Source organism: Mucor mucedo, assembly GCF_025094135.1.
Source record: "Mucor mucedo strain NRRL 3635 chromosome Unknown EV154scaffold_8, whole genome shotgun sequence".
Lineage (NCBI taxonomy): Eukaryota > Fungi > Mucoromycota > Mucoromycetes > Mucorales > Mucoraceae > Mucor > Mucor mucedo.
In genome coordinates, this window is record NW_026252292.1 from 102,136 (window position 1) to 128,954 (window position 26,819).

The 26,819-nt window shown below is 36.5% G+C and overlaps 10 protein-coding genes across 10 annotated transcripts; 2 read left to right on the forward strand and 8 right to left on the reverse strand.

The window, feature by feature from the left end:
- Positions 1-145: 145 nt before the first annotated feature.
- On the reverse strand, positions 146-1,363 carry EV154DRAFT_558889 (uncharacterized protein; the record flags this gene model as incomplete). Its single annotated transcript, XM_051605513.1, has 1 exon — positions 146-1,363. The coding sequence occupies one exon, from the start codon at positions 1,361-1,363 to the stop codon at positions 146-148; it is 1,218 nt and encodes a 405-aa protein (XP_051462246.1).
- Positions 1,364-1,492: 129 nt separating this feature from the next.
- EV154DRAFT_535908 (H3 K56 histone acetylation protein RTT109) lies at positions 1,493-2,548 on the reverse strand (the record flags this gene model as incomplete). The annotated part of the gene is made up of 1 exon (XM_051604101.1): positions 1,493-2,548. One exon carries the CDS (start codon positions 2,546-2,548, stop codon positions 1,493-1,495), a length of 1,056 nt encoding a protein of 351 aa, XP_051462247.1.
- Positions 2,549-2,840: 292 nt separating this feature from the next.
- EV154DRAFT_493902 (uncharacterized protein) lies at positions 2,841-5,328 on the reverse strand. The gene is made up of 7 exons (XM_051599845.1): positions 5,310-5,328; positions 5,153-5,225; positions 5,012-5,086; positions 4,142-4,952; positions 3,402-4,083; positions 2,987-3,336; positions 2,841-2,922 (listed from the first exon to the last, which is right to left on the reverse strand). The coding sequence occupies exons 4-6, from the start codon at positions 4,937-4,939 to the stop codon at positions 3,068-3,070; spliced, it is 1,749 nt and encodes a 582-aa protein (XP_051462248.1). The 5' UTR covers positions 4,940-4,952; positions 5,012-5,086; positions 5,153-5,225; positions 5,310-5,328; the 3' UTR covers positions 2,841-2,922; positions 2,987-3,067.
- Positions 5,329-7,174: 1,846 nt separating this feature from the next.
- EV154DRAFT_493908 (cytochrome P450) lies at positions 7,175-9,309 on the reverse strand. Its single transcript, XM_051599846.1, has 4 exons — positions 8,774-9,309; positions 7,697-8,707; positions 7,404-7,633; positions 7,175-7,345 (listed from the first exon to the last, which is right to left on the reverse strand). Exons 1-3 carry the CDS (start codon positions 9,195-9,197, stop codon positions 7,470-7,472), a joined length of 1,599 nt encoding a protein of 532 aa, XP_051462249.1. The 5' UTR covers positions 9,198-9,309; the 3' UTR covers positions 7,175-7,345; positions 7,404-7,469.
- Positions 9,310-10,829: 1,520 nt separating this feature from the next.
- EV154DRAFT_593085 (cytochrome P450) lies at positions 10,830-12,593 on the reverse strand (the record flags this gene model as incomplete). Its single annotated transcript, XM_051606940.1, has 3 exons — positions 12,119-12,593; positions 11,050-12,060; positions 10,830-10,993 (listed from the first exon to the last, which is right to left on the reverse strand). Exons 1-3 carry the CDS (start codon positions 12,540-12,542, stop codon positions 10,830-10,832), a joined length of 1,599 nt encoding a protein of 532 aa, XP_051462250.1. The 5' UTR covers positions 12,543-12,593.
- Positions 12,594-13,295: 702 nt separating this feature from the next.
- Positions 13,296-15,352, reverse strand: EV154DRAFT_296693 (cytochrome P450). The gene is made up of 3 exons (XM_051594832.1): positions 14,769-15,352; positions 13,700-14,710; positions 13,296-13,638 (listed from the first exon to the last, which is right to left on the reverse strand). The coding sequence occupies exons 1-3, from the start codon at positions 15,190-15,192 to the stop codon at positions 13,475-13,477; spliced, it is 1,599 nt and encodes a 532-aa protein (XP_051462251.1). The 5' UTR covers positions 15,193-15,352; the 3' UTR covers positions 13,296-13,474.
- An 881-nt stretch (positions 15,353-16,233) lies between these two features.
- Positions 16,234-17,694, reverse strand: EV154DRAFT_493918 (Ribokinase-like protein). Its single transcript, XM_051599847.1, has 2 exons — positions 17,293-17,694; positions 16,234-17,079 (listed from the first exon to the last, which is right to left on the reverse strand). The coding sequence occupies exons 1-2, from the start codon at positions 17,667-17,669 to the stop codon at positions 16,419-16,421; spliced, it is 1,038 nt and encodes a 345-aa protein (XP_051462252.1). The 5' UTR covers positions 17,670-17,694; the 3' UTR covers positions 16,234-16,418.
- Positions 17,695-18,027: 333 nt separating this feature from the next.
- Positions 18,028-19,134, reverse strand: EV154DRAFT_435840 (Brix domain-containing protein). The gene is made up of 3 exons (XM_051596803.1): positions 18,963-19,134; positions 18,450-18,894; positions 18,028-18,382 (listed from the first exon to the last, which is right to left on the reverse strand). The coding sequence occupies exons 1-3, from the start codon at positions 19,082-19,084 to the stop codon at positions 18,074-18,076; spliced, it is 876 nt and encodes a 291-aa protein (XP_051462253.1). The 5' UTR covers positions 19,085-19,134; the 3' UTR covers positions 18,028-18,073.
- A 321-nt stretch (positions 19,135-19,455) lies between these two features.
- Positions 19,456-19,986, forward strand: EV154DRAFT_476932 (uncharacterized protein; the record flags this gene model as incomplete). The annotated part of the gene is made up of 2 exons (XM_051598070.1): positions 19,456-19,591; positions 19,682-19,986. 2 exons carry the CDS (start codon positions 19,456-19,458, stop codon positions 19,984-19,986), a joined length of 441 nt encoding a protein of 146 aa, XP_051462254.1.
- Positions 19,987-23,472: 3,486 nt separating this feature from the next.
- On the forward strand, positions 23,473-25,159 carry EV154DRAFT_435843 (seryl-tRNA synthetase). Its single transcript, XM_051596804.1, has 4 exons — positions 23,473-23,690; positions 23,769-24,001; positions 24,065-24,376; positions 24,449-25,159. The coding sequence occupies exons 1-4, from the start codon at positions 23,558-23,560 to the stop codon at positions 25,103-25,105; spliced, it is 1,335 nt and encodes a 444-aa protein (XP_051462255.1). The 5' UTR covers positions 23,473-23,557; the 3' UTR covers positions 25,106-25,159.
- Positions 25,160-26,819: the final 1,660 nt, after the last annotated feature.

The following is a 26,819-nucleotide window of genomic DNA, read 5'->3' on the forward strand; positions in this document are numbered from 1 at the left end:
CGGAAATTTACTACGGTTCCATTTAGAATCACCTTTTATATTACGGATAGTAATGGCCGTCCAAAAAAAGAAAAAAAGAAAAAGAGGGCTGCGCATATCAATTGTAGCTTAATTAATTATTTATTGAAAAAAAAAATGAGGCACTTTATAAAATTATGCAATCGTTCTTCTTCTTCTTTTTAGGAACATCAGGTGCTGGTTTATGTTGATCCACTTGCTTGGTGGGTGGCGTAATTTCAGGTGCAATATCCGCTTTCTTTACAACGGACGGCATGATTGTCTCTCCGACAGCAGGTTCCGGACGTTTAATATTGTCGGTTTCGGGTTTCTTGACAATACTATCAAGATCAATAGCAGGCGACTTAACAACAGAGTCAATGCATTGTTGAACATTGTCGCTTAATTTCATTGAAGTATTACTACTTGTGGAACCAAGTTTGTCAGTGATCGTAGCGGCAGTTCCCGCTACAGCAGACGCAACTGCGGAAATCGCCGCACCTGCATTTATATCTGACAGAGGATGACTTGCGTTATTATCAGATTGATCCTTTTTGACATAATCCTTTTGGGGAACAGGAGGCTGGTCTTTCTTGGGGACAGGAGGTTGTTGTTTTTGAGATTCCTTGTTGATATCTTTGATTGGCTCCTCTTTCTGAACTTGCTTATGCTGTTCTTCTTTCTTGTTTTGAGTTTTGTAATCGCCTGCTTCAATCTTTTTGGCTATTTTATCAGTGATAGCATACATGTCCATAGATCTTGATGCAATAGCAGATTTGATACATTGTTTAGCAGGTTCCGATAAAGTCAATGGTTTAGATGGAGAAGCGGATGAAGTCTTGGCTACAGGCTTTGGAGCTGGTTTTGAGTTGTATTCACCTGCTTGAATTTTCTTGGTGATTTCTTGGATGATACCTTGTATATTAATAGATTGAGTAGCAATCACGGACTTAATAGCATATTGAATAGATTCAGATAATTGAGTAGGCTCAGAGGCGGCAACCTGTGAAGAGGAAGGAGCTCTTACAGGAGGAATTACACCATCAGTGGTGGTGGCTGGCTGTACTTTTTTAACAGCTGATGGATTTTCTGTACCACTCTGAGGCGTATCCAGTGGATCTGTTACATCAGATGCATATCCTTGTGTTTGGATAGAAGCGTCTTCTAAGGAAGTATCAGCCGATTCATTATCAGCTGGCAAAGCAGCTACGGCAGCATAACTTATGTCATTTGGCGTAGTGACGGCAGGTGGAGTAACAACGGCTGGAGTAGTTGAAGATTCAGACTGTTTCTTATTTTTCTTCTTGTTCTTCTTTTTGTTTTTTGATGAATTATTAATTGCCGATGGGGGAGGAAAATCAGACATTTTTTTGATGATAAAAGAGAGAAAAACAGGTTATGAATTCTAATTTTTATTTTAATCTTTTTTTAATATATAAACATTCCTGTCATTGGCCTTGTTTTAACGAGTAAATCATTTTTTTTTTTAGACCAGTTAAATCTTCTTTCGCTTTATAAAACTTCCTGATAGCATATTAATTGCAGGCCTTTTTTCGGCGTTGATAATGTTTGTATCATCTTTCGTCTTTGTGTTCACAGTGATCTGAATTGGTTTTAAATTTGGAAATATTTCATTGATATCGCTTTTGGCGATATTTGTTGATTTTGTAATTGCTTCATCATTTGAAAAGTCAAGTGACATGAATTTATTCCAAAAGAGTGTAAAATCTTTATTTTTCAAATCGGGTGTGTTGTCTCTTGAGGTTGTACCATCATCCTCTTTTTCTAATTGAAAGAATCCTGCAATCTTACCAGACCCGCACTCTTCTCCAAACGCTAATAGATTCCAAAAGTCCTTGACGGATAAGTTTTCCTCGGTCACGCTGCTTTTTAATAAACGAGATTTTGCATCATCCTCAAATCTAGGTATCACTAAATCCGCTTTGGAATGCGGATCATATGATGTGCCATATTTCCAATTGATGTGATCGGAAGCCTTCCAGCTTCGCTTTCTAGCTCCAATCTCAATCAAAGCACTTGATTCATCATCCAACCCCGGAACAGACCACCAACCAGAACTTTTCTCTGGCACCTTGTTTAAAACATGAAGCCACCATGATACGAGATCACGATCACTTAAGACTGCCTTGGCTTGGTTGTCAGCTGATTCTGCAAAAAGATATTGTGGTTGTGCGCGAGCAAATACATATATAGAACTACCAGCTGGTAAACTTGAAATATACGATTGAACAATACGACCTGTCAAACCGCGAAACGGACTTGTTGTGTCGACTTTGGAAATATACACAATGTGCTGATCTTTTTCTCCATCCTTTTTCAATACGTACTCGTAACTCTCTAATCCACACAAAAAACCCTTCTTTTCTGTTGAGACAAGGATCAAGCAATGTCGACAAAATGTTTCTCCTTCATGTTGTTTGATTAATGGTTTGGGGCACTGGTACAAATTAGAGCGAATGTCGTACACCTCAAAGGTCGCCCCTTCCTGAAGCCCTTGAAGAGACTTTTTTAAGCAATTTTCAAACGTCATGAAATGAAGAAATGAAGAAAGAAAAAAAATCTTTTGTGATATCACAATGTTTGTGCGACCACAAATTATATATATACGCCCGGGTAGTGTTATCTTTACATATGATCTCCCCGCCCTCTTACTGTATGTTTCTAAAGGAAGTATGTTGCTGCCAATTAAGATTGAATATGTCTGAACTGATAAAAAAGGTTTATTATTTAATTGTCTAACTTCATCAATGTAAATAAAACTGTAATCTGTGGGCAAAAAAATTAGATCAAGGAATAGGTAGATATAAATAGTGCTTATTATAAACCTTCTGTGCGCAGCCAACAACTGTGATATGACATGATTAAACCGGGAGTACAAGAGGCATGACCTCTTTTTGTCACAAACTATACGAATCGGTCTAAATGTTAAATTTAACAATACGTGTAACAATTGTCAAATTCTACATACATTATAAAAAGGGTAGGAGTCATGTTACATTGTTTTGATATGGAACAGCTTTTGATTCATTTCATAATCTAGTGATCAGTGTTACAAATAAGCTACCGTCAATTGTTCTTCCATGACAATACACTTCCTTTTGTTTTGATAGTCATTATGGCTACCTGTCATTCTTAAGAAAAATTGAATTGAAGAGTTGTGGTTGTTTTGCATTATCTCTAAGCGAATAGGAAAAGCTGTAACACTCTGACGACTAAATGCAAACGAAGCAATCATATTATAAGGTAGTTTGTCCAAAGAAATAATCCCATCTTCCATTGTGTCTGCTGAGTGATCTAACTTCACTAGGTCTAATAAAACTGATTTTTTTTTTATCAGTAAACTTCTTACTTACAACTAACTGGATAGAACAGAGTTATTTTACCTAATTGTAATGTGTATTTGTTACCTTCCATCTTTTCACTGTGTCTATATCCCATTATTTGGAGTTGCATGGTCATTCCTGTACTAGGAACAGGTTGTCCCTTCTGAAGAATAACAATAGCTGAATTCTTACCTCGTATGATGTTTGATGATGCACTGTCTTTATGATTTGTGCAAGACAAGAAAGGATGAATATCTTTACTCGAGTAACTGGTATCGCTTTTATAAAAGTCATTGATGAAAATTCCATAAGTATCTCTTGAGACTTGATGAAGATTTCCGACAAAAAATCCGTCATACATAAAGGGCTTTACTTGCAACGTCGGTTGTATCAGCTGAAAGAAAGTATGTCTCATCATAAATCCTTGTATATGTATCTGTTTCAAAATGATATCAGTATCCAGCTCCTTTTGAATTGATAGTATATAATGTGTGTATATTGGTGAACTGAGTGCGATCGAAAATATATTTCCTGAAATGAATAAAAATCTGGTGGCGTAGTTTCCGAACAAATTCGTACTTTCTATTGATGATACTATAATTGATGTGATGTTTTGAATTATAGGTTTTAGGCCGATATCAAGAATATAACGTTGAGTTAAATAAACACTGCAGTCACATGTATCACTGATCCTTATCTCTTTCTTCTGTTCCGCATTTAAAATAGTGCTTTTGCATGTGAACTAAACAAAAGGAATCAATTTTGATAAAACTATCATTACGGAATACTTTCTCACTTACCATTTCAGAAATATATGATTTTAATTCTCCTTGAACACGCATATAATTTTTTAATGTCAGTAATTCGTGAGCCAAGTTTTGATCATCAGTGTGCAATGAGCAGTAATTAAGTTCATTGTGCAAATTGATGTGACTCCATACATTTTGACATATAAAATTGTAGGCATCTTTGATTGGCACTACTTTATCAAGAATAATAATAGACGATGCCTTCTCTTCGACAGATGCAATCTTTACAACTCGATGTAAAGTAAGCTGTATATAAGTTGAATGTAGCTGAGCCAAGATAAAGTAAGACTTGAGAGGTAGAGACAAACCAAGTTTTTCTTGAATTGAAGGTAGTATTCCTTCTCCTTGAGTGATGATTCTAACTTTTCTAGTTTCTCCTGCTTCTTTTAGTAAACCATTACCACATAATAATTCTTGGAATCTATCTTTTGAGCCTAGCAAATTATTCATTAACGCCTTCTCCACTGAAATAACGCATCCAGTTTTATTATCCTGCCAATGATTTCCAAAACTTCCATAGAGCTGACTTGTCACCAATTTGTTGAGATAGCCAAAATACATCATCAAAAAAAGACTAGCGTAACTGCTTTCATGGATCATTACGTTTTTTTCAGTTGCATGTTTGCTGGACTTCTTTATAAAGAAGCTGTCAATTTCACAAGCAGTAAGATATTTCTTTATCTTGTTGCCAGTTATTTTAATAGCATCGGTATATCTCTCGCGCTCAATCCGATGATGATGCTTGGCTTTTTCAAATATGTCTAAAATCTGACCAAAGTTATTGTCCATAAAAAGCTGTAGTCTGTAAACTATAATTTAATACGTACAGCTAAAAGAATTATGCCAGAAGCTTATAAGTACCTGCTCGTAATCTTAAGCAATGGGCGTCGGTATAGATTCGTATGGACAAAAAAATGGTTTAAAGGCCATATATTGCTAATAATTGAAACAAAACGTACAAACATTAGTTTATGGTATTGCGACCTTCTTCAAATTACTTGCCATTCTCTATAACCCGTCGTTTTTTCAACATAATTGTTGTTTCCCACAAACGAAAATACAGAATCAACTTTCTCTGCTTGGATTGCTGAGTTAATAGTTAGCATTTATTATTCGATATCCAAGCCTATTTTTGGGGAAAATCTTGTAATAACATTACCAACGTTGATGAAGTAACTTGCTTGCGAGTGCGTAAATAATGTCGTTGAAGAAATTTTGGAGTGATATAGCTTATTACCAGGTATAATTGATGGAGGTCTGTATGTATTCGAAATCTGTATCTGATCTTTTATCAGTAAATTGTTCCCTTTGAGTATATCGTACCATGTCATTTCTACACTGCGATACATAGTGACTATCCCAAAATTTGTCAAGTTGTAATTGAATTCTTTTTCCCCGCATTCTTTCAAAAATACTTCTAATTGAGCAAACAACATCCTTGAGACAGATACACTGTAATTCGTATCAAAGTATTCGCCTTTTGAAAGATACTGTTTATCAAATAACGTGAGGATAGCTGTACGTGCTTTTCCGTCGGTAAATGTAAAAAGCCGGTACATAGCTTGTTTTAACAAGGCTTCCGTTAATTGTAAAGAATTTGCATGAATCTCTTCCATTGTTATCGAGTGTATGCTACTGATTTCATCTTCAGTCAGATCCCATTCATCAACACACAGTAATTGTTCAAAAGGACGATGCAATCGAATTTTTTCAGTATCATTGCTATGTTCAGATCTTCGAAGATGAGCAGATGAAATATACTGCCGGTAAATAACAGTAGAGATGTTAGAAGGCATGTGGGAGAGTATTACAAGATGTATTTATGAACCTGTTGATTTTTGTACCCGTTTACCAGATAGTGTAACATTGCTTTAACTTTAATTGCTTGAGTATTGAAACCTAGTTTTTTTAAACATTCCTCTATGCCGCTTTCTAGCCTAGAGTTAAGTGCAATAGTAAATTGGATGCATTGTAACGACCTCGGAACATAATTGCTATGTATTGCTATCATGGGAGGGTAATGAGCCGAAAATAAATCAAGTTTAGCCAGTAGCCTATTTTCTGTAAATTTCAAGCCAAACATGATGTACTGCTTGCCATTCTCTATTTTTGTAACCATTTTTTGAGAAGACGATAGTTGAGGCTGCTGAAGATAACGAAATATTGATTCAAGTTGTGTAAAAAATAGTAATCTTCCGCTGTCATCTTCCTTGGTGATAAACCCGGCATTGATAAATATAGGTCGTATCAATTCTTCTCTTATCCCATCATCCCAATTTGTTGGAAGAAGAAACGCAAAATGAAAGGGTAAATGCGATGCGTTTACATTATTTCTCTTGCATTTGTAATTATATATGAGTCGCACTAAAAACACTTCAACTGCGTATAATATCAAATCGTCATGTACATCTGACATACAGGGAGTTTGCTTTTTCTTTAAATAGATATCATTAAGCTTTGTAAAAGCGTTGTGCACATAAAAAACTTCCTGATTATCTTCCTGTAACCGGACTTTTTCATAATCTTTGTTCCCCCATTCCCAAATTGATTTGCTGTTTATATTGTACAATGTTGATGCCCTTTGTGCTCTAGTTGAATTTAAATCGGATTAATTATTTCGAATGTTTACAGTTTACATTTTTAAATCTTATACATATAATAAGCGCTTACTTGTGTCGATATGAGTCAAAGTTATCTCTGCTCCCATTGTAAAAATCATCGATGTACACTTGCTCTTCATCAAATCCTAGTTTACAGTTGAATAATCATATTTAATACCAGGTGTTGACGATACTTACCGAACACAAGACAGTAGTCATGCTGGGAGTAATCATAAAATTCTTCCATTAGTTGCAGTTTTATCTCTTTCAAAAAGAAAGCAGCCTGGAGAAAAGGAAGGTGACGATAAAAAGAAATATGTGACAACGTCGACTAAACGGGGTCTAGAGTGTCACCATAATTGTATTTGTACCCAAAACAAAAACGGTCTAGTTTTGTTTCCTTCTTTTATTATGGCATGATGTTCTTCTTTTCAGTTCTATCCTTTTTCTTTTCGGGATACTCTTATTGTTTGGTTTATGCTTTTTTACTTAATTTACGAAATTCGAAGTATCATGGCATAAAATTTTATGATAGCGGTGTTTAGATGAATCGGAATAGCAATCTGATTTGGTGACAGGATGGATCTTCTTTAAGGTTTAATTCCCTTAAGTACCTCTTGTAATAACAAATGTTGGACTAAAAAATATTACAGTTTTATTGAGTAGTGGTTACTTTAGATAATGTTAATGATATGTGCTAGAATGAGGGATTAGGTCTATTAATTTTTACGAGTAAAGATCAAAGGCTCTTCACTATTGGTGGACATATAGCCAGCAAGGCTGTAAACTGGTTTAGGAGGTTTCCCACTAACAGTTGTAATGTCGTAATTTCTGAGAAGATAAATAAGTGTCATTTGAATTTCTTGAACAGCGAAGAAGCGACCTAATTTAAGAGAACTTGTTAATTATAATTGTATTAATATGTATGTCAATTATTTAACTGTACCTGGACACAAATGTTTTCCGGCACCAAATGAAACAAAATCTCTTCCAGGTGTAGTAACGGGCTTATTTTTAGACATTTCAGGGTCCATACCATCAATCGTGTTTCTGACGAAGTTGCCGCCAAAGTTCATTTGACGAGAAGCGACTGAAACAAGACGTCCCTTGGGCACCTGGTATCCGTTGGCAAAAGTATAGTCTTTCACAGCTTTTCTGCCCTTGGATAATTTATCAACGCCTTGACGAATAGATTCACGGATGAAATTATTTAAGAAATGCATTTGTGCTAAAGCTTCAGCTGTGACGGGCGAATCTCCGGGAACAACACGCTCCATTTCTTCTTTCAAACTGGCCATCAAATCAGGACGAGCAAGTAACCAGTAAATACAGAAACTTGTGTTCATTGAAGTAGTGTGTACGGATGCAAAAGCAACCAACAATACAATATGAGCAATATCTTCAGCAGAGATATTCGATTCGACGCCATTCTCATCTATATGAATGTATTCAATAATACCTTGCAAAAAATCATTGACAAGACCGTGCTCCTCGCCGGCTTCTTCGGCAGCTTGCATCTTTGCACGACGCTCACGAACAGCTGGTGCGATGTACTTCAACATGCAGTCGTGATGCTTTTTAGCAGATTGAACATAAGGTAAGACAAACTTGTGCAACGGCTTGGGAATCATCATAAATGTGCCAACATTTTTGATAATGTCTCCAGTGAAAAAAGCAAAGGATTCAATAACATCCACATTCAAGGCAAATTCATCACCAACGAAAGCAGGAACGGTCATGTAAGCAACGAAATTCTGGAAGAATCTACTAGGACCTTGAACAACTGTAGTTTTCTCTTTCAACAATGCATCACATGCATTTTTTAAGCCAGACTTGATACCAGGAACATACATGGGCATCTTTGAGTTTGTAACTGCAATCTTCACAACTTCAGGGACGGTTGTCAAACTATGGCCCAAAACATTTTCATCGAATACGTAATCAAGATGAAGAACGTCTTTAAGAATAAAAAAGTAAATAAATGATGTCATTACATGCGAAATAATTCAGATATAAAATATACCTCTAACAATAGCATCTGACAACGACAATTCGGTGGCGTCGGATTTCATTGATTCTTCACCAGATTTTCCACCTACGACAGTAACAGTCTTACCTCTGAGATTGAGGTTGTACATTTCTCCATATTTTTCGTTACACCAATCCATGAATTTTCCAGGGAAGAAAATCAAGTACAAACTGTGACCAAAAATAGGGAGACCATATGGAACAGCAGGAGGATTATTTAATTTTTGACGTTTTTCCTTGATGTATGCAGAGAAATTATACAAAGCAATGTATGTAGCAGCACCAATGAACAAGAGCTCATTCTTTGAGGATCGTTTGTACATATCCGTCAACTTCTGGGTGACCGGAAACTTTCTGACAAGATCAACAGCATTGTGAATGTGTGTATTATGAGTGGTAAGAGTATTTAAGTAATCCATAGTTTAGAAAAATGTAAGAAATGGGAAATACAGTCAGAAAATTTTTTAAAAAAAATGCATTGCTCTTTTATACAACCAATCAATTACATTTGACACTCAGAAAAACGGTGATATGTTCTCCCTATCCAATAAGTGACTCCATAATAAATGTGATTTTGGGACTTCAGATCGGATAAATATTCCACCTTTTTACGAGCGTATCATTTAGTTGCTGTATGACCTGGAGTTCATCTGTCTCCAAATAATTTTATATACTACTTCCAATAATAATAAAAAATTAGGTATATTTGCAGCAATGACAGAAAAAGGAAACTATATCCTCCTATGTTACTGTGGTTATCATCAATACACATATCAATCCTATATCTTCTAATGATCCTCATTGATCGACTGAAATTTATCGAGGCTCTATTGTTTCCTTTAATCAACTTATTTTATCCTTCTTCTTCTTCTGTACCTTCAAAATTTAAATACGTGCAACAACAATTTACAAATTAAGGCGCTTACTAAAAACAAACCCCTTCTAAATAAACAGTTCAAACACCCTCTTGTCTAACTTGACCTACATCGCTTATCGATCAAGTTTATCTCTACTACAAAAAATCATCGATACAGAAACTTCTTTTAAAAGTAAATACATCATTGTAATTGGTCGATAGAAACACTCGAAGGTATATTTGATTTATATACGTGACAGACTGATCATGTTGTCATTGTCATATTAATGTCTGTGTGTGTCACATTTGTTTTGATGAATGATCATACCTGACTTTAGTCCAAGTACGTAAGTATGCCGTTTTTTATTTTATCTTTTATAGCCAAATAAAGCCGGTCTTATTATCTTTGCTGGTTTAATCATTTAACGTTTCTATTTTTATAATTGAGAGCTTAATGGTCTCACATTTAAAGATTTTTTAAAACTCTCAAAATGATTAAATGATATTTTTTTTTTTGGAAATTGGTGTAATTTTATTATTTTTCTTTGGTTTTGTGATAGGTTGCACCTTATCCAAGCTCATGGTTTTATTAAATTATACTTTGGGGTCTGTGCAATGCAACTTTACTGAAACATCGTTTAGAATTTGTCTTTTTACTTCCCTACTTGAACGTATAACAGAGTGACATTTACTTGTCCGTAAAACTCTAAGCTGCCTTCCCCAGTTGTGCAGATGTTGGTGCTGAGCTACTTGCTAAACATTAAGCGATATTATTCTACCCCAACATCAACTGTTTCGGTTGTACCCAAAATGTGACTATCGTAGTGGTCATGTAACGCGGTAAAAATACACATGCTTTCTGCGACTCATTTGCAATCCTTTACGCTCAAAGGCGACATTTTACGTTGTCAAATTATTGATAATTTATCTCACTTTGCAACCCGTGCGTAATCAATTATATATGATTATTTCTGGAGAATACCGAGCTTTCGCTTGGAAGCATACATTTGAATTACATTGTGTTAGTTTCCACAATCTCAAAATTTGGCTGTCAAACGATATTTTTTTTTTACTTATACTATAATAAGCCATATATTTAATCAGGTGATTCCCTTCACCAAAGTGGTAATAGAAGTGAAATGTTAAGTGTTTGTTTATTTTTATTATATGTAAATGAATGAATGATGCCGATTTTTTAATTTTTACGTGTAAAGACCAAAGGCTCTTCAGAATTGGTTACCATATATCCAGCAATATGGGTAATAGGTTGAGGACGCTTTCCGCTAACGGTCTTAATATCGTAATTCTTGATGAGGTATACAAGACTCATTTGAATTTCTTGGACGGCAAAGAAACGACCTGAATAGACAGATGTTAGACTAGACTTTACAAAGTGCATATAATGTATTACTTACCCGGACACAAATGTTTTCCAGCACCAAATGAGACAAAGTCTCTTGCAGGTGTAGTACTTGTTTTGTTAAGAGACATATCAGGGTTCATTTCTTCGACAGAATTTCTAGTACTATTATCACCGAAATTCATCTGGCGGATAGAGGATGCAACAATTCGACCTTGGGGAACTTGATATCCATTGGAGAAAGTAAAATCGCGCATAGCTTTCTTACCATTAGCAATAGTGTCACCACCTTGTCGAAGTACCTCACGAGTGAAGTTATTTAAAAATTTCATTTCAGCCAAAGCGGTAGCAGAAACAGGGGTATCTCCAGGAAGTATACGCTCGATTTCTTCTACTAATCTTTCCATAAGATCAGGGCGAGCAAGTAACCAGTAAATACTGAAACTCAAGTTCATCGAAGTAGTATGGACTGATGCAAAAGCAACCAACAAAACAGCCCTAGAAAGTTGTTCAGCAGAACAATGCGTTTTAACACCGTTCTCGTCCGTCTGTTCAAATTCAACAAGGCCCTGTAAGAAATTTTCGACAAGTCCATGTTCTTTACCAGCTTCTTCGGCAAGTCTCATTTTTTCACGGCGCTCAATAACAACAGGAGCAACGTGTTTCAGCATCACACTCTCGTGCTTTTTGGCAGACTGGACATAGGGTAGGATATATTTGTGCAAGAACTTAGGTACAGCCATAAATAAAGGAACATTTTGAATAATATCACCAGTGAAGCTAGCAAACGATTCAATGACTTCAATATTTAAAGCAAATTCATCGCCAATCAACCCAGGAACACTCATATAAGCAACATAGTTTTGAAAAAAAGGGCTAGGGTTTTGTACAACGGTTGTTTTTTCGTTGAGTAAAGCACGACAAGCGTTCTCGAGACCAGATTGAATACCGGCAACATACATAGGCATCTTTGAGTTAGGAAGAGCCATTTTAGCAACAGCAGGATTTACGGTCATGCCGATGGCAAGAATGGACTCATCAAATGCATAGTCGAGATGAAGAACATCTAATGAAACATATTAAAAATGCTGATTTGAAAATATATAATTACAACTGTCACTTACCTCTTACGACTCCGTGATCTAAAGATAAATCTTCGGCGTTGGCTTTCATTAATTCTTCGCCCATTTTTCCATTTGTAATTGTCATTGTTTTTCCTTGAAGGTTGAGGTTATAAATTTCTCCGTATCTTTCATTACACCAATCAAGAAACTTGGATGGCATAAACATCATATACAGATTGTGACCAAACAAAGGAAGGCTGTAAGGAACAGTAGGAGGCGAGTTTAATTTTTGGCGTTTCGCTTTGAGATAAGCCGAAAGATTATACAAAGTGATAAATGTAGCTGTACCGATAAACAAAAGCTCATTCTTTGAAGAACGCTTATACATGTGGATCAATTTTTCAGTGATTGGAAGTTGCTTTATGATCTGAATAGCATTGTGGATAGGTGCATTTTTGGTTGCAATTGTGTTAATGTAATCCATTGTTTTTAAAAAAAAAAGTTTCAATGTAAGAAAAGCAAAAGCAACTGATCTCCTACTTTTTATAACAGTTCGGAAGGAGGGTGGAAGGAAGAACAGAAACTTTTCTGTGGTGCTCCCCGTAAAATATTTTTAAAACTCAGTATTTCGGCCCTTGCGGGCTCCGGCCTCCGAACGAGCCAATTATTTATAGTTTGCTTGGAAAAAGTTAATTGTAGAGATTCAATCAGGAAGATGCATCTTCTAATTTCTGCGTTGACAAGTCAACCCAAAGCTCGTCTTCAGATCGAATGTTGTACAAGCTTGCGTAACAATTAAAAGTGCTCGTGGATCTTCACCAACCAATCACATGCGTACAAACTTTTCCTACCCCTACGCAAAAAAGTCGATACCGGAATATCAGTTCATCCACCATGTGGCAAGCAATTAACTTCGTTATTTTCAAACATTGTCTTTAAAGAGAACGTCCAAGCTCATTCAATAATAAACGAACATCTTAAAAAGAAAACAATTAATTGCTTTTCTTGAAAGAGCGTAAAGTGCAGACGCCGCACCTTTTCATTTATTGCCATTCTACTCCCGACTCTGTCGGTTGGCTGTGTGACATTACGTATTTTTTATTTATACCGTCATGTTTATACTTTTTTTTTTTTCACAACGAAACTAAAAAGGGGTTACAGCTACCTTGTGATTCACTGGTAATTTTTATTAAACTTGGTGTTTTACAAGCCGGTACGCATTTTTCATTTTATAAGTGGGGAAAATACAAGTTTATTAGTGGTATGGTAAAATCTTATGAATTTGCTAGGACTTGGTAGCTTCGGCCCACAAACATCTGGATGACTGGGTCTGTACTAATACCCAATAAAAAAATATTAAGGATTATAGATAAGCTACATTTGGGTGATTTTTATTATTACAAGGGCGGGACAATGTTAATCTTTACGTGTGAATACTAAGGCATCCTCGCAAGTGGTTGACATATAACCGGCAATAGTATTTAATACTTTAGGAGGCTTTCCACTAGCAGTGTTGATATCATAGTTTCTAAAAAGATAAATAAGCGACATTTGGATTTCTTGAATAGCAAAGAATCGACCTGTAAATTATGGAAATGATTAGTCGTTGATTGGTGCGCAACATATGCTTAGACTACATACCTGGACAAATATGTTTACCAGCACCAAATGAAATAAAATCCTTTGCAGGTGTAGTAGTGAGTTTGTTGAAAGACATATTGGGATCCATTCCTTCCAGAGAACATCTAGAACTGTTATCACCAAAATTCACTTGACGCATGTTAAATCCAACAACACGACCCTTAGGCACTTGATAACCATTAGCAAAGGTAAAGTCCACCATGGCCTTTTTACCGGTAGACAAATAATCAGCACCTTGGCGAAGGATTTCACGAGTGAAGTTGTTTAAGAATTTCATTTGGCCTAAAGCATCATGGGTGATGGGGGCATTATTGGGAAGAACACGGTCGATTTCCTCCATTAACAATGCTTTGAGATCAGGGCGAGCAAGTAACCAGAAGATACCGTGATTTAAATTCGTAGAGGTAGTATGGACAGAGGCAAAGGCGATCATCAAAATGGATCTAGAGATTTGCTCGGGAGACAGTTGGGACTTGACACCGTTTTCATCAATTAACTCATATTCGATAAGCCCTTGTAAAAAGTTCTGTACGTAATCATGTTCCTCTCCAGCTTGTTCAAGGAGCTTCATCTTTTCGCGGCGTTCACGAACAAAAGGCGCAATATATTTCAGCATAACATCTTCATGTTTGCTAACTTGTTGAACGTACGGTAAGACGAATTTGTGCAAGAATTTGGGAACGAACATGAACAGAGGAACGTTTTGAATGACATCTCCAGTAAAGTTGGCGAAGGAATTAATAATTTCATTATTGAGACCGAACTCATGGCCGACTAAACCAGGAACACTCATGTAACCGACAAAGCTTTGGAGGAATCGATTGGGGTCTTGATGGGTGTTAACTTTCTTTCCAAGCAATACATTACACGCGTTATTTAATCCTTCTTGTACATCAGGAACAAAGCTAGACATCTTCGAGCTTGGAATAACAGATTTAGCAATAGAAGGATTAATGTGGTTTCCGATATCCATAGTTTCCTCATTAAAGACATAATCAAGATGAAGAACATCTAATGATGGAGTATGTAAGTATATTTAATAATAATTAAGTTGCTCAATTTATGGTACCTCTAACAGTTCCTTGATCTAAAGATAAGACAGTATTCTTTGTCTTAAAGGCTTCTTCAGCTGATTTTCCGCTTGTAATAGTAACAACTTGTCCTTGGAGTGTGAGGTTATAAACTTCGCCATAATTTTTGTTACACCAATCGAGGAATTTTTGTGGCATAAACATCAAATATAAAGTATGTCCAAACAAAGGTAATCCAAAGGGTACAGCGGGAGGTAGGTTAAGCTTTTGACGCTTTTCTTTGATATAGGCGGAAATATTGTATAAAGTAACAAAAGTAGCGATACCAACTAACCAGAGTTCATTTCTTGAGGAACGATTATACATGTCACTCAATTTATGTGTTACTGGAAACTTTTGGATGAGCTCCACAGCTTTATGAATAGGGGCATTTTTTCTAATAAGAGTATCCAAGTAATCCATTTTGAGAGAGGTATAGAAAATAAATGTAAGGAAGAAACAAAATAAAACAACAAAAGCAATTCAGCAGAGGGTTTACTTTTATACTTCAGACTCGGCATTCGGCGCTTTCGGGCCCCAGAGCTGACCGAACCAATAAGCAGCATTACTTAACATATTTGAGGTTCAGACTTTTCCAATTAAAATGATTTATTAAAGTGAGCACATTTTATTAATATCACGCCAATGGAAAATATCAAAAAAAAAACCTAATCGCTAATTTATCCTGTATCCAGATGATTTCATCCTTTTGATTTGGGACTGGTCTAGTCATGAAGTCATAAAGGTACGTAATTCTCACAAATCTCATATTTATTAAATTGAGTAAGAATGGATCTGTAAAAGTTCGTAAAATGCTTGGAACCTGACATGTATTAAAATTTTCTACTCCAGTGTTTGTGGAGATTAGCACTGTTTTCTAGAAAATTACTTTATGCCAAAAAAAGCAATCATGCACAGACATTCAAAAGCCTTATATGCAGGCCGAGAAATGCGAAGGAGCAAATTAGTGTATTTCTTTAAATAGCTTAGGAACATGTTATGATGACAGTAGTTTTTGTTCATCGCAATTGAAATTATTTTCGAGCAAGAAAGAGACATAACCAATTAACTTTGAAAAATAAAAATTCGAATTTGAGTATCATTTGCTACAAAAGTGCGCGAATCAACATCATTACGTTTCACTCAGTTTTCAGAGCATTTTTTTTTCCACGAGATTATCGACATATGCACTTATAATTGGTTTCACACGTACCTAAGTTGATAAAGTAACGTATGTCGAATTTTGAAATCTGAAACAGATGAGTGTCGAAAATAAAATTAAAGCTATCGCGTCTACAGCTAAAAATGAAAATCCATCTCAAAGCATTGCAATTGCTTTAGCGAGAGATAAACACACAATTTAACAGTGATTTGAACTGGTAAATTGGATATTTTCAGACTACTAATTATGAACAGACGCTCCGCAAACTAGTATAGCTCAACGCAGTTTAGCACAGAAATAAGTAAAAAAAAAAACATATAATTTATTAAGTACAATACGTGTTGAAACTATGATACAAGGGCGACATTCTAGGTAAAATGAATAAAAGGGTGTGTGCAAAAATGACTTTTTTTTTCTCGAAGGGAGGGGGGTAAACAAAAATTTGGTGTTGAACCTTACATAGCTTTTTTTAAAAAAACTAAATAATTTAGAAGGTAGGAACGTTGGTTCTTTCAGCCATGGGAGGATAAGTAGGACCGACACGCTTGATGACAAGGTTGGCAAGGTAATGACCAGCTTGAACACAACGAGCAGCATCCTCAACACCTTGAGCATACAAACCCATGAAACCACCACAGAAACCATCACCGGCACCGTTGGTATCGACAATTTCGGACTCATCGACCTTGATGACGGGGTAAACGTGAGAGACGTTACCGACAGCAGTGACGGTAGATTCGGCACCTTGAGTAATAACAACAAGACGAGGCTTGCTGTTACCCTTTTCAAGTTGAGACAACTTCTTGGCAATCTCCTCAACATCCTCGGTCTCCCAACCAGCTTGCTTGGAATAAGTACGAGCCTCATCTTCGTTACCGAAAAGAACATCGGTGTTCTTGATGACAGAGTCAAGACGTTCCTTGAAGAATTGAGACAAGAAAGGAGCACTCAAGTTAAGAGCAAAAGTCTTGTTGTTTTCAGCAGCATGCTTAGAGACCAAGAGAGCAGAGTTGTAACCACCATCGTGGGTGATACAGAAACCACCAAAGTAGTAGTACTTGGCTTCTTCGACAATCTTCCAGTTCTCGGGCTTTTGAACAAAAGAGACGTTGAACTTTTCAGCAGCAGCCAAGTTGGCGACAAGAGAACTATGTAAATGTTAGTAAATGAATTGCTTTTTTTTTTCAGGGCATTATCAAGAACAGAAAATACAATATACATTCAGAGAGGGCAAGTAGTTATATGATCATATATAGTTGAAAAGATCCAGCGTAATTGGATAATCTCTCATGTAAAAACTTAATCATCACTTGTGTATTCTATTTCTGTTCCAGAATACGCGTCAAAATTATAAAACTTACCGGTTGTGACCAGTGATCAAAACGGCACAAGTACCAGTAGGAGCCTCCTTGGTGATTTCATATTTGGTAGTCAAACCATCAGCCTTAGCAGATTCCTTCATGATATCACCGAACTTATCATCAGAGACACAACCCATATAGACGGTAGAGTTAGGGGGTAAAAAGTATTGAGCACCACGAGCAGTGTTTTGGGCAGCACCACCAGCAACATAGGCAACTTCATAGTTATCAACAATTTCCTTGTACAAGGCTTGGTGAGACTCATCAGCTAAGATAGCATCATTGGCCTTGAGGTTATACTTGTCCAAAAGCTCTTGAGTAGGCTTACATTGGATATCCAACAAGGGGTTTTCGATGGCAAGAAGAGTATAAGGCATATTGATAAATGTTATAAAGTTAAAAGAAAAAAAAGCTAACAAAAATTTTTGGATTCGTTTTTTTTTAAATGGGTTGAAAATTTTTAATCGTGAAACTTGCTCGTTAGTGATTGGCTTGAGATGAAATGAATCTCCTTTTCAACGCGGTGTGTGAATCGCATCTTTTGTGTTTGAAATAAAAAGAAAAAAAGCGTTTTTCTAGTGTTTCACAATCGGTTATTCAAATAGGATCAACAACATGTATGTAAATGTCACTTCCATGCAACTGATATGTTTTCATGTATTTGAGATGCAAAATTTATTCTATGTAATCTGCATACTTATCCTCTTATAACACGCACAAAATGAAGACCCAATATTTTATACACACGCCCATGTAAAATGCATTATGATTTATTTAATATTTACTTGAAGACACGCTTATCACTTGCTTCGGTCTCTCTGCTTTCCTCAGCAGCTGCTAATCTAGATTCACGTTCAAAGTTGCCCTTTTGTCTTAAACTATACTTTTGGAGCTTATCCTTACGGAGAGCTTGACGAACAAAGTTGGGATGAACAAATTCAGGGTTTTCGAATACTGTGGGACCGCCGAAAGAACCTTCAAAGATACGGATGGGGGTAAGACAGAAACGAGGACCAATTTCGACTAAAGAAATATCCTCTTTATCCAAAGGGTTGAATCCAGGTGTGTTTAAGACATTCTTTTCGACAATCTATAATGATGATAAGATTAGTATATATTAAAGATACAAGACATATCGTTTTTTTTTTCTTCTTTACCTGGTAATTTCTGAACCAAACCTTGTTATCGACAATAGAGAAAGATAAAACATGATCAACAAAAGGCTTTGAACGTCTAGAACCCTTAGGCACATTGAATACTTGACCCAGTAATTCCTTTAAGAGACTCCAATGAGGAGCAGAATCAAATGTCTTATCAAAAGACAAAATGTGTCTAGAGCCCTTCAAACAGTTACCAGTCATCTTCAATTCATCCATGGTATGCAAATTTTGGAGATGGAACTTGACAGAAGGTCCGTTGGGTGTCTTTGCCATCCAAACATATAAATCCTGCTTCTTTCTCACTTCGAAAAATACTGCATTGTTACAGTTGTTGAGATCGGCCAATTCGTTTAAAACATAAAGGTTGTTCTTTGTATCAAGTTTGGCATCCTTCTTGGAATGAGGCATCAAGCTCTCCAAATCAGTGAGCAAATGACGATAACTAGACAAAAGGGAAAACTTTTTTTTTAGTTTTGACAGATCTTGCGAAAACTTTTTTTTAATAATTACCGGAAAGTGACACCACGAGAAGAAAGCATCATGACTCTTTGTTTGTTGATTCTCTTATCCTTAGACTTGCGGTCATTGGATTTGGTCTTGACCAATTCAGCAGCTTTGTATAAGGTAGACATATTTGGGTGATATAAGGGTTATGTGTCTTCAAAAAAGAAAAAAATTGAGGGGAGAGTGTAATTTTTTTTTGGGAGAAAAAAAAGCCACATAAACAGTCCCCACTAAACAGTCCGGAGCATCAAAACAACCGACAATTTATGCAAGCATACAGTTATCACACTTTAATTCTTCAATTTTCTTTTTGTCAATCTTCACATTTTCATCAGTGTAAACCACGTAGAAGGCCATGCAAATTGCTTGATCACGCGTGTACTGGCTGCTCATTTCTTTTATTTAAAACAATATGAGTTGGTATAGACAAGATGGAAGAAAGATGGATAAAAGATGGATGAATGTCTGAAACCAACTCATATTGTTTTAAATAAAAGAAATGAGCAGCCAGTACACGCGTGATCAAGCAATTTGCATGGCCTTCTACGTGGTTTACACTGATGAAAATATGAAGATTTACAAAAAGAAAATTGAAGAATTAGATTCCTTTGAAATTTGCTGGACAGAGGTCGATAGTGAGCCAGTTTTGGTCTCTCTTCTCAGAATTCGTAGTAACCCCCTCAAATATAAAGATATTATTCCCAAAAAAAAAAAAAAAAAATCAGTTCAAGAAAAGCGACAATTAATTGAACTTGTGACAGAAGGTCAAGCTAAACAATTTATCAATGAAGTGTTTAGTCCAAAAGAGCACGAAAATGAAGAATTGTATTCAAAACAAACGGTATCAACTGCATACGTATATGAGATTGTCAAGCAACACACAGTGTTTTTCGGTTCTAGAACCGCTCAATCATTTGCGACTTGGTGCCGAAACAAAAAAGTAGATTTTTTGACTTCAAAAGAAAAGAAGGGAAAGAAGATAAGTAGAGATTTATTTATCTTGGACGAACGTTGTTATGGTAAAAAATAAAATAATAATAATAATAATAAAATAATCTAATCTTTTATCTCTAGAGGACCTTGTAACCTCCATTATAACCTATCTCCCAAGATACCAAGATACATTGACGTGCCGGTCCCGAGAAAAGTTTGAGTGGCGTTTCGCAATGGAAGACAGCAAAAAAGGCACTTGCAAACGAAGATATACATACCACCAGAGTAACGCATGGTGGTCGCCATGCTGGATCAATGGAAGCGGAAGGTTTGGGAATTCCCTTTGATCTTATCAAACGAGGTGGAGGTTGGACAGATCGTCTTGGTCGTTTAGAAACCCACTATTTAGGAAAACTTCCTTCTCCTTTTGCCAGAGGTATGGCAGGATTCTGGGAGAACCCTTTTTCATTGGCAAGAAATAGCGTTAGTCCCCCTATCGATCTCCAAAAAAGGATTTTTCCTTGGATTGAGAGCTACCTTGGTTACGGAAATCTGGAATGGGAGGCTGCATGCGAAAAGGAGATGAAAGAAGTAGATGAAAATGAGGATGCAGCAACAGTGTCTTAATGCTCAAATGCAATTGTTCATATCGTTAATAAAAATAATTTATTTTGATCTATTATAAAAATGACTACGGTTGTCGAATTTTTCTAACATTTTCGGATCGTTCTTTAAAGTTTCCGCATCGAAAACGTATACTTCATTGACAATTGCAAGTGTTTCAATTGCAATTTTTTTGATGGCAGGAGTATTTTCGATAAGTTGTACTAAGTCGCTGCTTATTGTTGTGATTCTATAAGAGTCGATGGAAATCAAACAAATGCTATGATTAATTGCTTTAACATATTCAAGAAAGGTAAATGTCTAGACCTACGTATTTTTTCAAACGTATTTTTTTCATACCACTTACAGGAATTCTGGCCAGAAGACCAGCAGGCCAGTATGTTTGCACCTATTTAAAATGCACCCCTGCTATTCACAGTTCGTGAGTTCCAAAAACTCAAGAACTCTACCTAAGAGGGCGCCCTCCTATAGCAAAGACTAGCCGCAGCCGCAATATCACAATACATATCTTTTCTAATTTAGCTTCTTTTCAAAGAAACAAGAGTCACTACTAAACAAACCTTTTTACGTGATCGGTTACTTTCATACAACAAAAGAAGTATGTTAAGGGAAAAGAAAAGGAAAAGAATAAAGTGTGTGAGCCAACTTTATTTATAGATAAACAAGCTTATGTCAGGATGATTTCATTTGTTTATTTTATCAACCATAATGTATGGGCCTTTACTTAAATAGAAACACTTGTAAACAACTCCCAAGCAGAAGTCAGAGCTTGGTAATTGTCTATACGTGTTTCAGTAGTAGCTTGTAATGACAGTGAAGAAGATTTTATGGAAAACAGAAATCGATCATCCCATGAAGTTTAGATGATATGGCATGTCAATCGACGTGTAGACCATCGCGTGATTCTAAAAAATACGTTTGAAAAAAAATACGGAGTTCTAGACATTTCCCAAGAAAGTCCTGCGTACTTCCATTCACACCCTCTAGTTTTTCCATTATACTATTATCAGGCTTCAAAACGCGCTGAACAAGACGTGTAGATGCCCAAGATGATGACACATAAATTCTGGGAAGCAAAAGATCTCTCTTTCAAATTTCTGACCATCGCTTGCATCAATCGAGTTGCATTTTCGGGATCATTGTCGATTGGGGACTTGCGGGCATAGCCTACCAGTTCCATCTTGTTAAAAGCAAGCAACTTCCGCGCAAAACCTTCCAAATATGTCATCTTTCTTCATTCAAAAAGTTGCCATTATCCTATTTTTTTTATAAAAAAAATTAGCATTCAATGTTAATTTTCTTTTTTTTTATATCAGCATACTTTAAGTAAACTAAACATCAAAAAGCTAAAAGCACCAAAAGGGCACCGAAAGATGTTTTCGTGATGCATTGCACAAGCAAATTTTACTTCACCTTCTTTGAGAGTTTTGCCCTTGTCGAGACTAAATACCAAAGCTAAAGCTTGTTGCATTCCTTTGTGCTGGTTCTTCGGAATAATGGTACAAAAACAATCTGCAAAGTTTAAATTTCTTAGATCTTGATCCCGAAGTAGCATATGGTGACGAGAGGAGATCGAAAACATTTCACGCAAACCTGTATCACTACTGGAAATCCAAAGGTTTTTTAAGATTCTAATGAGGTCACCGGATTTATATGAATCACGAATAACGCAATGTGCTGCTCTGTCTACATTTGTTTGTACTTGATCGTACACAAGGTCATGCTCATATTTTTTTGATTGATTCAATGACTTCCTTAGTTTTCTTAGGAGAAGGATAGTCAACTTCTCTGCAACTGGATTGAAATTCATGCAAGAGCACCAAAGCTTTTTTGTATTGATTGACAGCTTCAATTCCCAATGGAACTTCAATAGTTTTTTTACTGCCCTTCTTATTAGAAAGAGCTTTCTCTGCCACTAAAGAAGATGTTAGAAATTGAGTATAATTAAATCAGCTCCATATTACTTTGCAATAAAGTCAATTGACTATCGGCATTCTCAGTGTGTAAACCAATCTGTGTTCTTACATCAGTGTCTATGGAAACGCCTTTCTTGTAAGTGCGCTTAAAAACGAATTCCTTAAAGAAAGCAACAGCAAAATCAGTATTTATAACTCCCCATGTTAATAAAACTGAAAACTTCCAGCAGATTCTCCAGTAATATTAACTCGATTTCAGTTTCTTTAACTCAAGGCTACCATATTAGACTTTAATAATTGTGTTAATAAAGTCATATCCTGCTAAATGTTTATGTAATCAGGCATGCTGCCAGGTTTGTTTCCGCCCCATTGATCCACTAAAGTAAGCTTTTTTTCATCAATGAATATCGCTTTCCTTTTTGTGATTCAAGGTTGATAGACTGATAATGTACTCCCATTTATTCTTAACTTTGTATTATCCATGCGTATATGCGTGTATATATTGTCACTAAATATCCATGTGCTTGATATCATCCACTGTGCGCTCATTCTGATCGGAAGCCACCTTCATTTTATCACCGTATTCTAATGCCTTTGCCTTGATATCAGGCATCGTTTTCGATAATTCTAAAAGCGAGTTTACTAAAACACGGGTATCTTGCTGGGTCAAATCCTTTTCTTCACTTGAAATGGACCTGGGTGCTTCGATATCTTTGGCATTTACTTTGTAAAAGTCTTTACATTGATAGATTAATACTTTTCATAAACTTCCCATGAGTTTATATATAAAACTGCAGTTTACCTCCGTGTGAACCAAGATGGATATCTTCTTGTTGTATGAATGCATCAATATCTAATGGTGCCAAGGCCTCATTGTAGGTAATACTGTCGAGTACCGACTTAAATGAGAGTGTTGCATCTGTTTTTTGAGTCTTGCTAGTAAAAAAATTTAAAGACATTATAAGAGATGCGTAACGTGCGTTGAACACTATGTGAATAAAGACCGCCCACATCAACCAGAAATGAGTCAATGCTCCGCCACATTTTACCCGGCCATTATAAAAGAGAAATTTTTTTTTTCTTGACGTGCCCTTATTTTTTCTCTCAAAAAAAAAAAGATAAACAATCATGCTTGACATTAACTTGCTTTTGGAAGAACGTGGTGGTAACGTGGAGATGGTCAAGGAGTCTCAAAAGAGACGTGGTGGTTCCGTTGAAATTGTGGATGAAATCATTGCTGAATATAAGGAATGGACCACTCGTATGTATATCTACTGTCACTTTTTTTTTTTTAAAAAAAAAAAACTGTTTACTAATGGGTCGTTTATGCGTTAAAAAGTCCAGTTCACCAGTGACCAAAAGAACAAGGAAGCCAACGTCATCCAAAAGGAAATTGGTAAGAAGTTCAAGGCCAAGGAGGATCCCTCTGAATTAGTAGCCCAAAAGAACGCTCTTCAAGCTGAGAAGGATGTCCTTGTCGCCCAGGCTAAGGATAAGGAGACCTCTTGGAAGAACAAGTTGGCCACCATTGGTAACATTGTTCATTCCTCTGTCCCCACCTCCATGAACGAGGTATTTTATATATGGAGAGCATAGAAGAGTGTAAATCAAAGTAACTAACGCATTATGTAAAAGGACAACAACGAAGTCATCCGCACTTACTACCACAACGGTGTCGAGCCCGTCAAGAGAACCGATATCATGTCTCATCATGAAGTCCTCAGTCGTTTAGATGGTTACGATCAAGAACGTGGTGCCAAAATCGCTGGTCACCGTGGTTATTTCTTGACCGGTGTCGGTGTCGATCTTAACTTGGCCTTGATTACCTACGGTCTTAACTTCCTTGCCAGATTCGGTTACAAGAAGTTACAAACTCCCTTCTTTATGAACAAGGAAATGATGGCCAAGACTGCTCAATTGTCTCAATTCGATGAAGAGCTTTACAAGGTAACATATGAAAATAAAAAAAATACGCGGGGAGGGAGTCACTGTGACTAATATTTATAAATAATTTTCAAGGTATCCGGTGACGGTGAGGACAAGTACTTGATTGCTACTTCAGAACAACCTATTTCTGCTTACCATGCTGGTGAATGGTTTGAAAAGCCTTCCGAACAATTACCCATCAAATATGCTGGTTACTCTACCTGTTTCCGTAAGGAAGCTGGTGCTCACGGTAAGGACACTTGGGGTATCTTCCGTGTGCATCAATTCGAAAAGATTGAACAATTCGTTTTATCCGCTCCCGAAAACTCTTGGGAATTATTTAACGAAATGATCGATCACTCTGAGGAATTCTTCAAATCCCTCGGTCTCTCTTACCGTGTTGTTGCTATCGTCTCTGGTGCCTTAAACAACGCCGCCGCAAAGAAATACGATTTGGAAGCTTGGTTCCCTTTCCAAGGTGAATACAAGGAACTCGTCTCTTGTTCCAACTGTACCGATTATCAATCTCGTAGCTTAGAGATCCGTTGTGGTGTCAAGAAGATGTCTGACCGTGAGAAGAAGTACGTTCATTGTCTTAACTCTACCCTCTGTGCCACCGAGAGAGCCCTTTGTGGTTTATTAGAGAGCTGGCAACGTGAGGATGGTTTGGAAATTCCTCCTCCTTTGGTTCCTTACATGGATGGTAAGACCTTCATTCCTTACACCAAGCCCAGACCCGCCAAGAAATAAGCACTCTTCTTTTTGTCCCACTTCTTAAAAGTAATAAATAGTTTATACACCTGTACATTTCATAATTGTGATCTGAGTTACACCTTTTTCGGAATTCGAAATCGATTGATGTCAAACACCACTGTCGCGTCCATTGGACATGCGCCTTTTCTTTTCACGCAAATTATAATTGTTACAAAACCAAATGAGCCTTATTGATGGAACCTCGAGAAGCAACAGGTTTCCGGGTACAGTGAAGCTCTTTTTACTTATTCGGGAAAGCAAAGCTATTATCACCAAAAGACCTCGGGGTATTTCAAAATTGAATGCTCTTAAATCACTAACCTCTGCGTAAAACAAGCCTTACAAAGCTTCTCATTTGGTTATAACCTGGTAGACTAGGAGCGGCTCACAAAGCTGATTAAAAGGGTAAGTACAACATTTGCAATCAATAGTTTCTCAAGCTAAACACTTTTCTTTTGAGTAGAATATATCAAACAGCCAAACAGAGGATGGTGTGGATGATATATTGATGATAAAACTGAATGAAAGATTGACTCATATTGATGATAAAACTGATTGAAATACTGGCTCCTATTGATGACAAAACTGAATGAAAGATTGGCTCCTATTGATGACAACACTGAATGAAAGATTGACTCTTATTGATGATAAAGCCAAATGAAAGATTGGCTCCTATTGATGATAAAACTGATTGAAGTATTGGCTCCTATTGATGAAAAAACTGAATGAAAGACTGGCTCCTATTGATGACAAAAACTGAATGAAAGATTGCTCTTATTGATGACAAAACTGAATGAAAGATTGGCTTCTATTGATGAGGTGAGTATTTTTAATTATAAATAAGCCAAGAATATTGTATTCATCCCGTGCTATAGATTCACAAATTTTTCAACACTGAAAATTCTGATATTCCTTTTGGGTGCGACCCCAGCCGTTTACAGTGTAATCGCAGCCATTTATTGACTGCGCACTGAGAAATTATCTCATAAGGACGAGGTCAGTATTTTGACTTATAATAAATCAAGAATATTGTATTCATCCCGTGCTATAGATTTACGCTTTCTTCAATGGTGCTGATTCTGATATTCCTTTTGGGTGTAATCCCATGAATCTTCGCCATGACATAAACACTGAAAGAAAAAGGCTTAAAAAAACTACCAGTATTCGCGAACAAGATTATCTATACTACGGTATACTTGATTTCGTAAGCAAATTGGATGATAAGAAGACGGAGCATTGGCTCGGCGAGGATTACAACAAGTGGTCGAAAAGTCTAATTTTAAAAGCTTCACAGTCCAGCAGCGGATTCATTGTTGAGGATAAAGCATACGAATTCTCTAAGGATGTCTTGTTTGGGACAATTGGGTCGAACTCAAAAAGGAAAGAAAAAGAAGCCAAGCATAAATTAAGGAAAGAAGACGATGATTGTGTCATTAAAAAAAATGCATTGAATTCTTGAAAGCTCAAAGACACCGATTAAACGATGATGTTACCGATGAAAATGAGTATACATTTATCAATGATTACCTTAGCAAAGTCGTGCGAATTGGCTGTTATAACAAAAAGGCCGTATGGAGAACTAAATGTGGGGAGGCAAAGCTGAAGGCATCGAAGGAAGAATGTGGTGTTTGATATTTATCGTAGTCGAATAAGGTATCTGACAAAGACGTTATATACCAAGAAGATAGGGCATCAATTCTCACGGGCAATT

Bases quoted from the DNA above. Each gene is read 5' to 3' on its own strand.
- EV154DRAFT_435840 (XM_051596803.1), bottom strand. From the start codon at position 19,084: ATGTCTACCTTATACAAAGCTGCTGAATTGGTCAAGACCAAATCCAAT. The intron at 18,895-18,962 runs GTAATTATTAAA...CCTTTTGTCTAG, and splicing joins TCTCGTGGTGTCACTTTCCG to TTATCGTCATTTGCTCACTG. The intron at 18,383-18,449 runs GTAAAGAAGAAA...TCATCATTATAG, and splicing joins TTTGGTTCAGAAATTACCAG to ATTGTCGAAAAGAATGTCTT.
- EV154DRAFT_435843 (XM_051596804.1), top strand. From the start codon at position 23,558: ATGCTTGACATTAACTTGCTTTTGGAAGAACGTGGTGGTAACGTGGAG. The intron at 23,691-23,768 runs GTATGTATATCT...TGCGTTAAAAAG, and splicing joins ATATAAGGAATGGACCACTC to TCCAGTTCACCAGTGACCAA. The intron at 24,377-24,448 runs GTAACATATGAA...ATAATTTTCAAG, and splicing joins TCGATGAAGAGCTTTACAAG to GTATCCGGTGACGGTGAGGA.
- EV154DRAFT_493902 (XM_051599845.1), bottom strand. From the start codon at position 4,939: ATGGACAATAACTTTGGTCAGATTTTAGACATATTTGAAAAAGCCAAG. The intron at 4,084-4,141 runs GTAAGTGAGAAA...CCTTTTGTTTAG, and splicing joins AATCATATATTTCTGAAATG to TTCACATGCAAAAGCACTAT. The intron at 3,337-3,401 runs GTAAAATAACTC...AAAAAAAATCAG, and splicing joins CAAATACACATTACAATTAG to TTTTATTAGACCTAGTGAAG.
- EV154DRAFT_493918 (XM_051599847.1), bottom strand. From the start codon at position 17,669: ATGCCTTATACTCTTCTTGCCATCGAAAACCCCTTGTTGGATATCCAA. The intron at 17,080-17,292 runs GTAAGTTTTATA...ACATTTACATAG, and splicing joins TTGATCACTGGTCACAACCG to TTCTCTTGTCGCCAACTTGG.
- EV154DRAFT_296693 (XM_051594832.1), bottom strand. From the start codon at position 15,192: ATGGATTACTTGGATACTCTTATTAGAAAAAATGCCCCTATTCATAAA. The intron at 14,711-14,768 runs GTACCATAAATT...CTCCATCATTAG, and splicing joins AGATCAAGGAACTGTTAGAG to ATGTTCTTCATCTTGATTAT. The intron at 13,639-13,699 runs GTATGTAGTCTA...CATAATTTACAG, and splicing joins TGGTAAACATATTTGTCCAG to GTCGATTCTTTGCTATTCAA.
- EV154DRAFT_493908 (XM_051599846.1), bottom strand. From the start codon at position 9,197: ATGGATTACTTAAATACTCTTACCACTCATAATACACACATTCACAAT. The intron at 8,708-8,773 runs GTATATTTTATA...TTATTCTTAAAG, and splicing joins GTCAGATGCTATTGTTAGAG to ACGTTCTTCATCTTGATTAC. The intron at 7,634-7,696 runs GTACAGTTAAAT...CTCTTAAATTAG, and splicing joins CGGAAAACATTTGTGTCCAG to GTCGCTTCTTCGCTGTTCAA.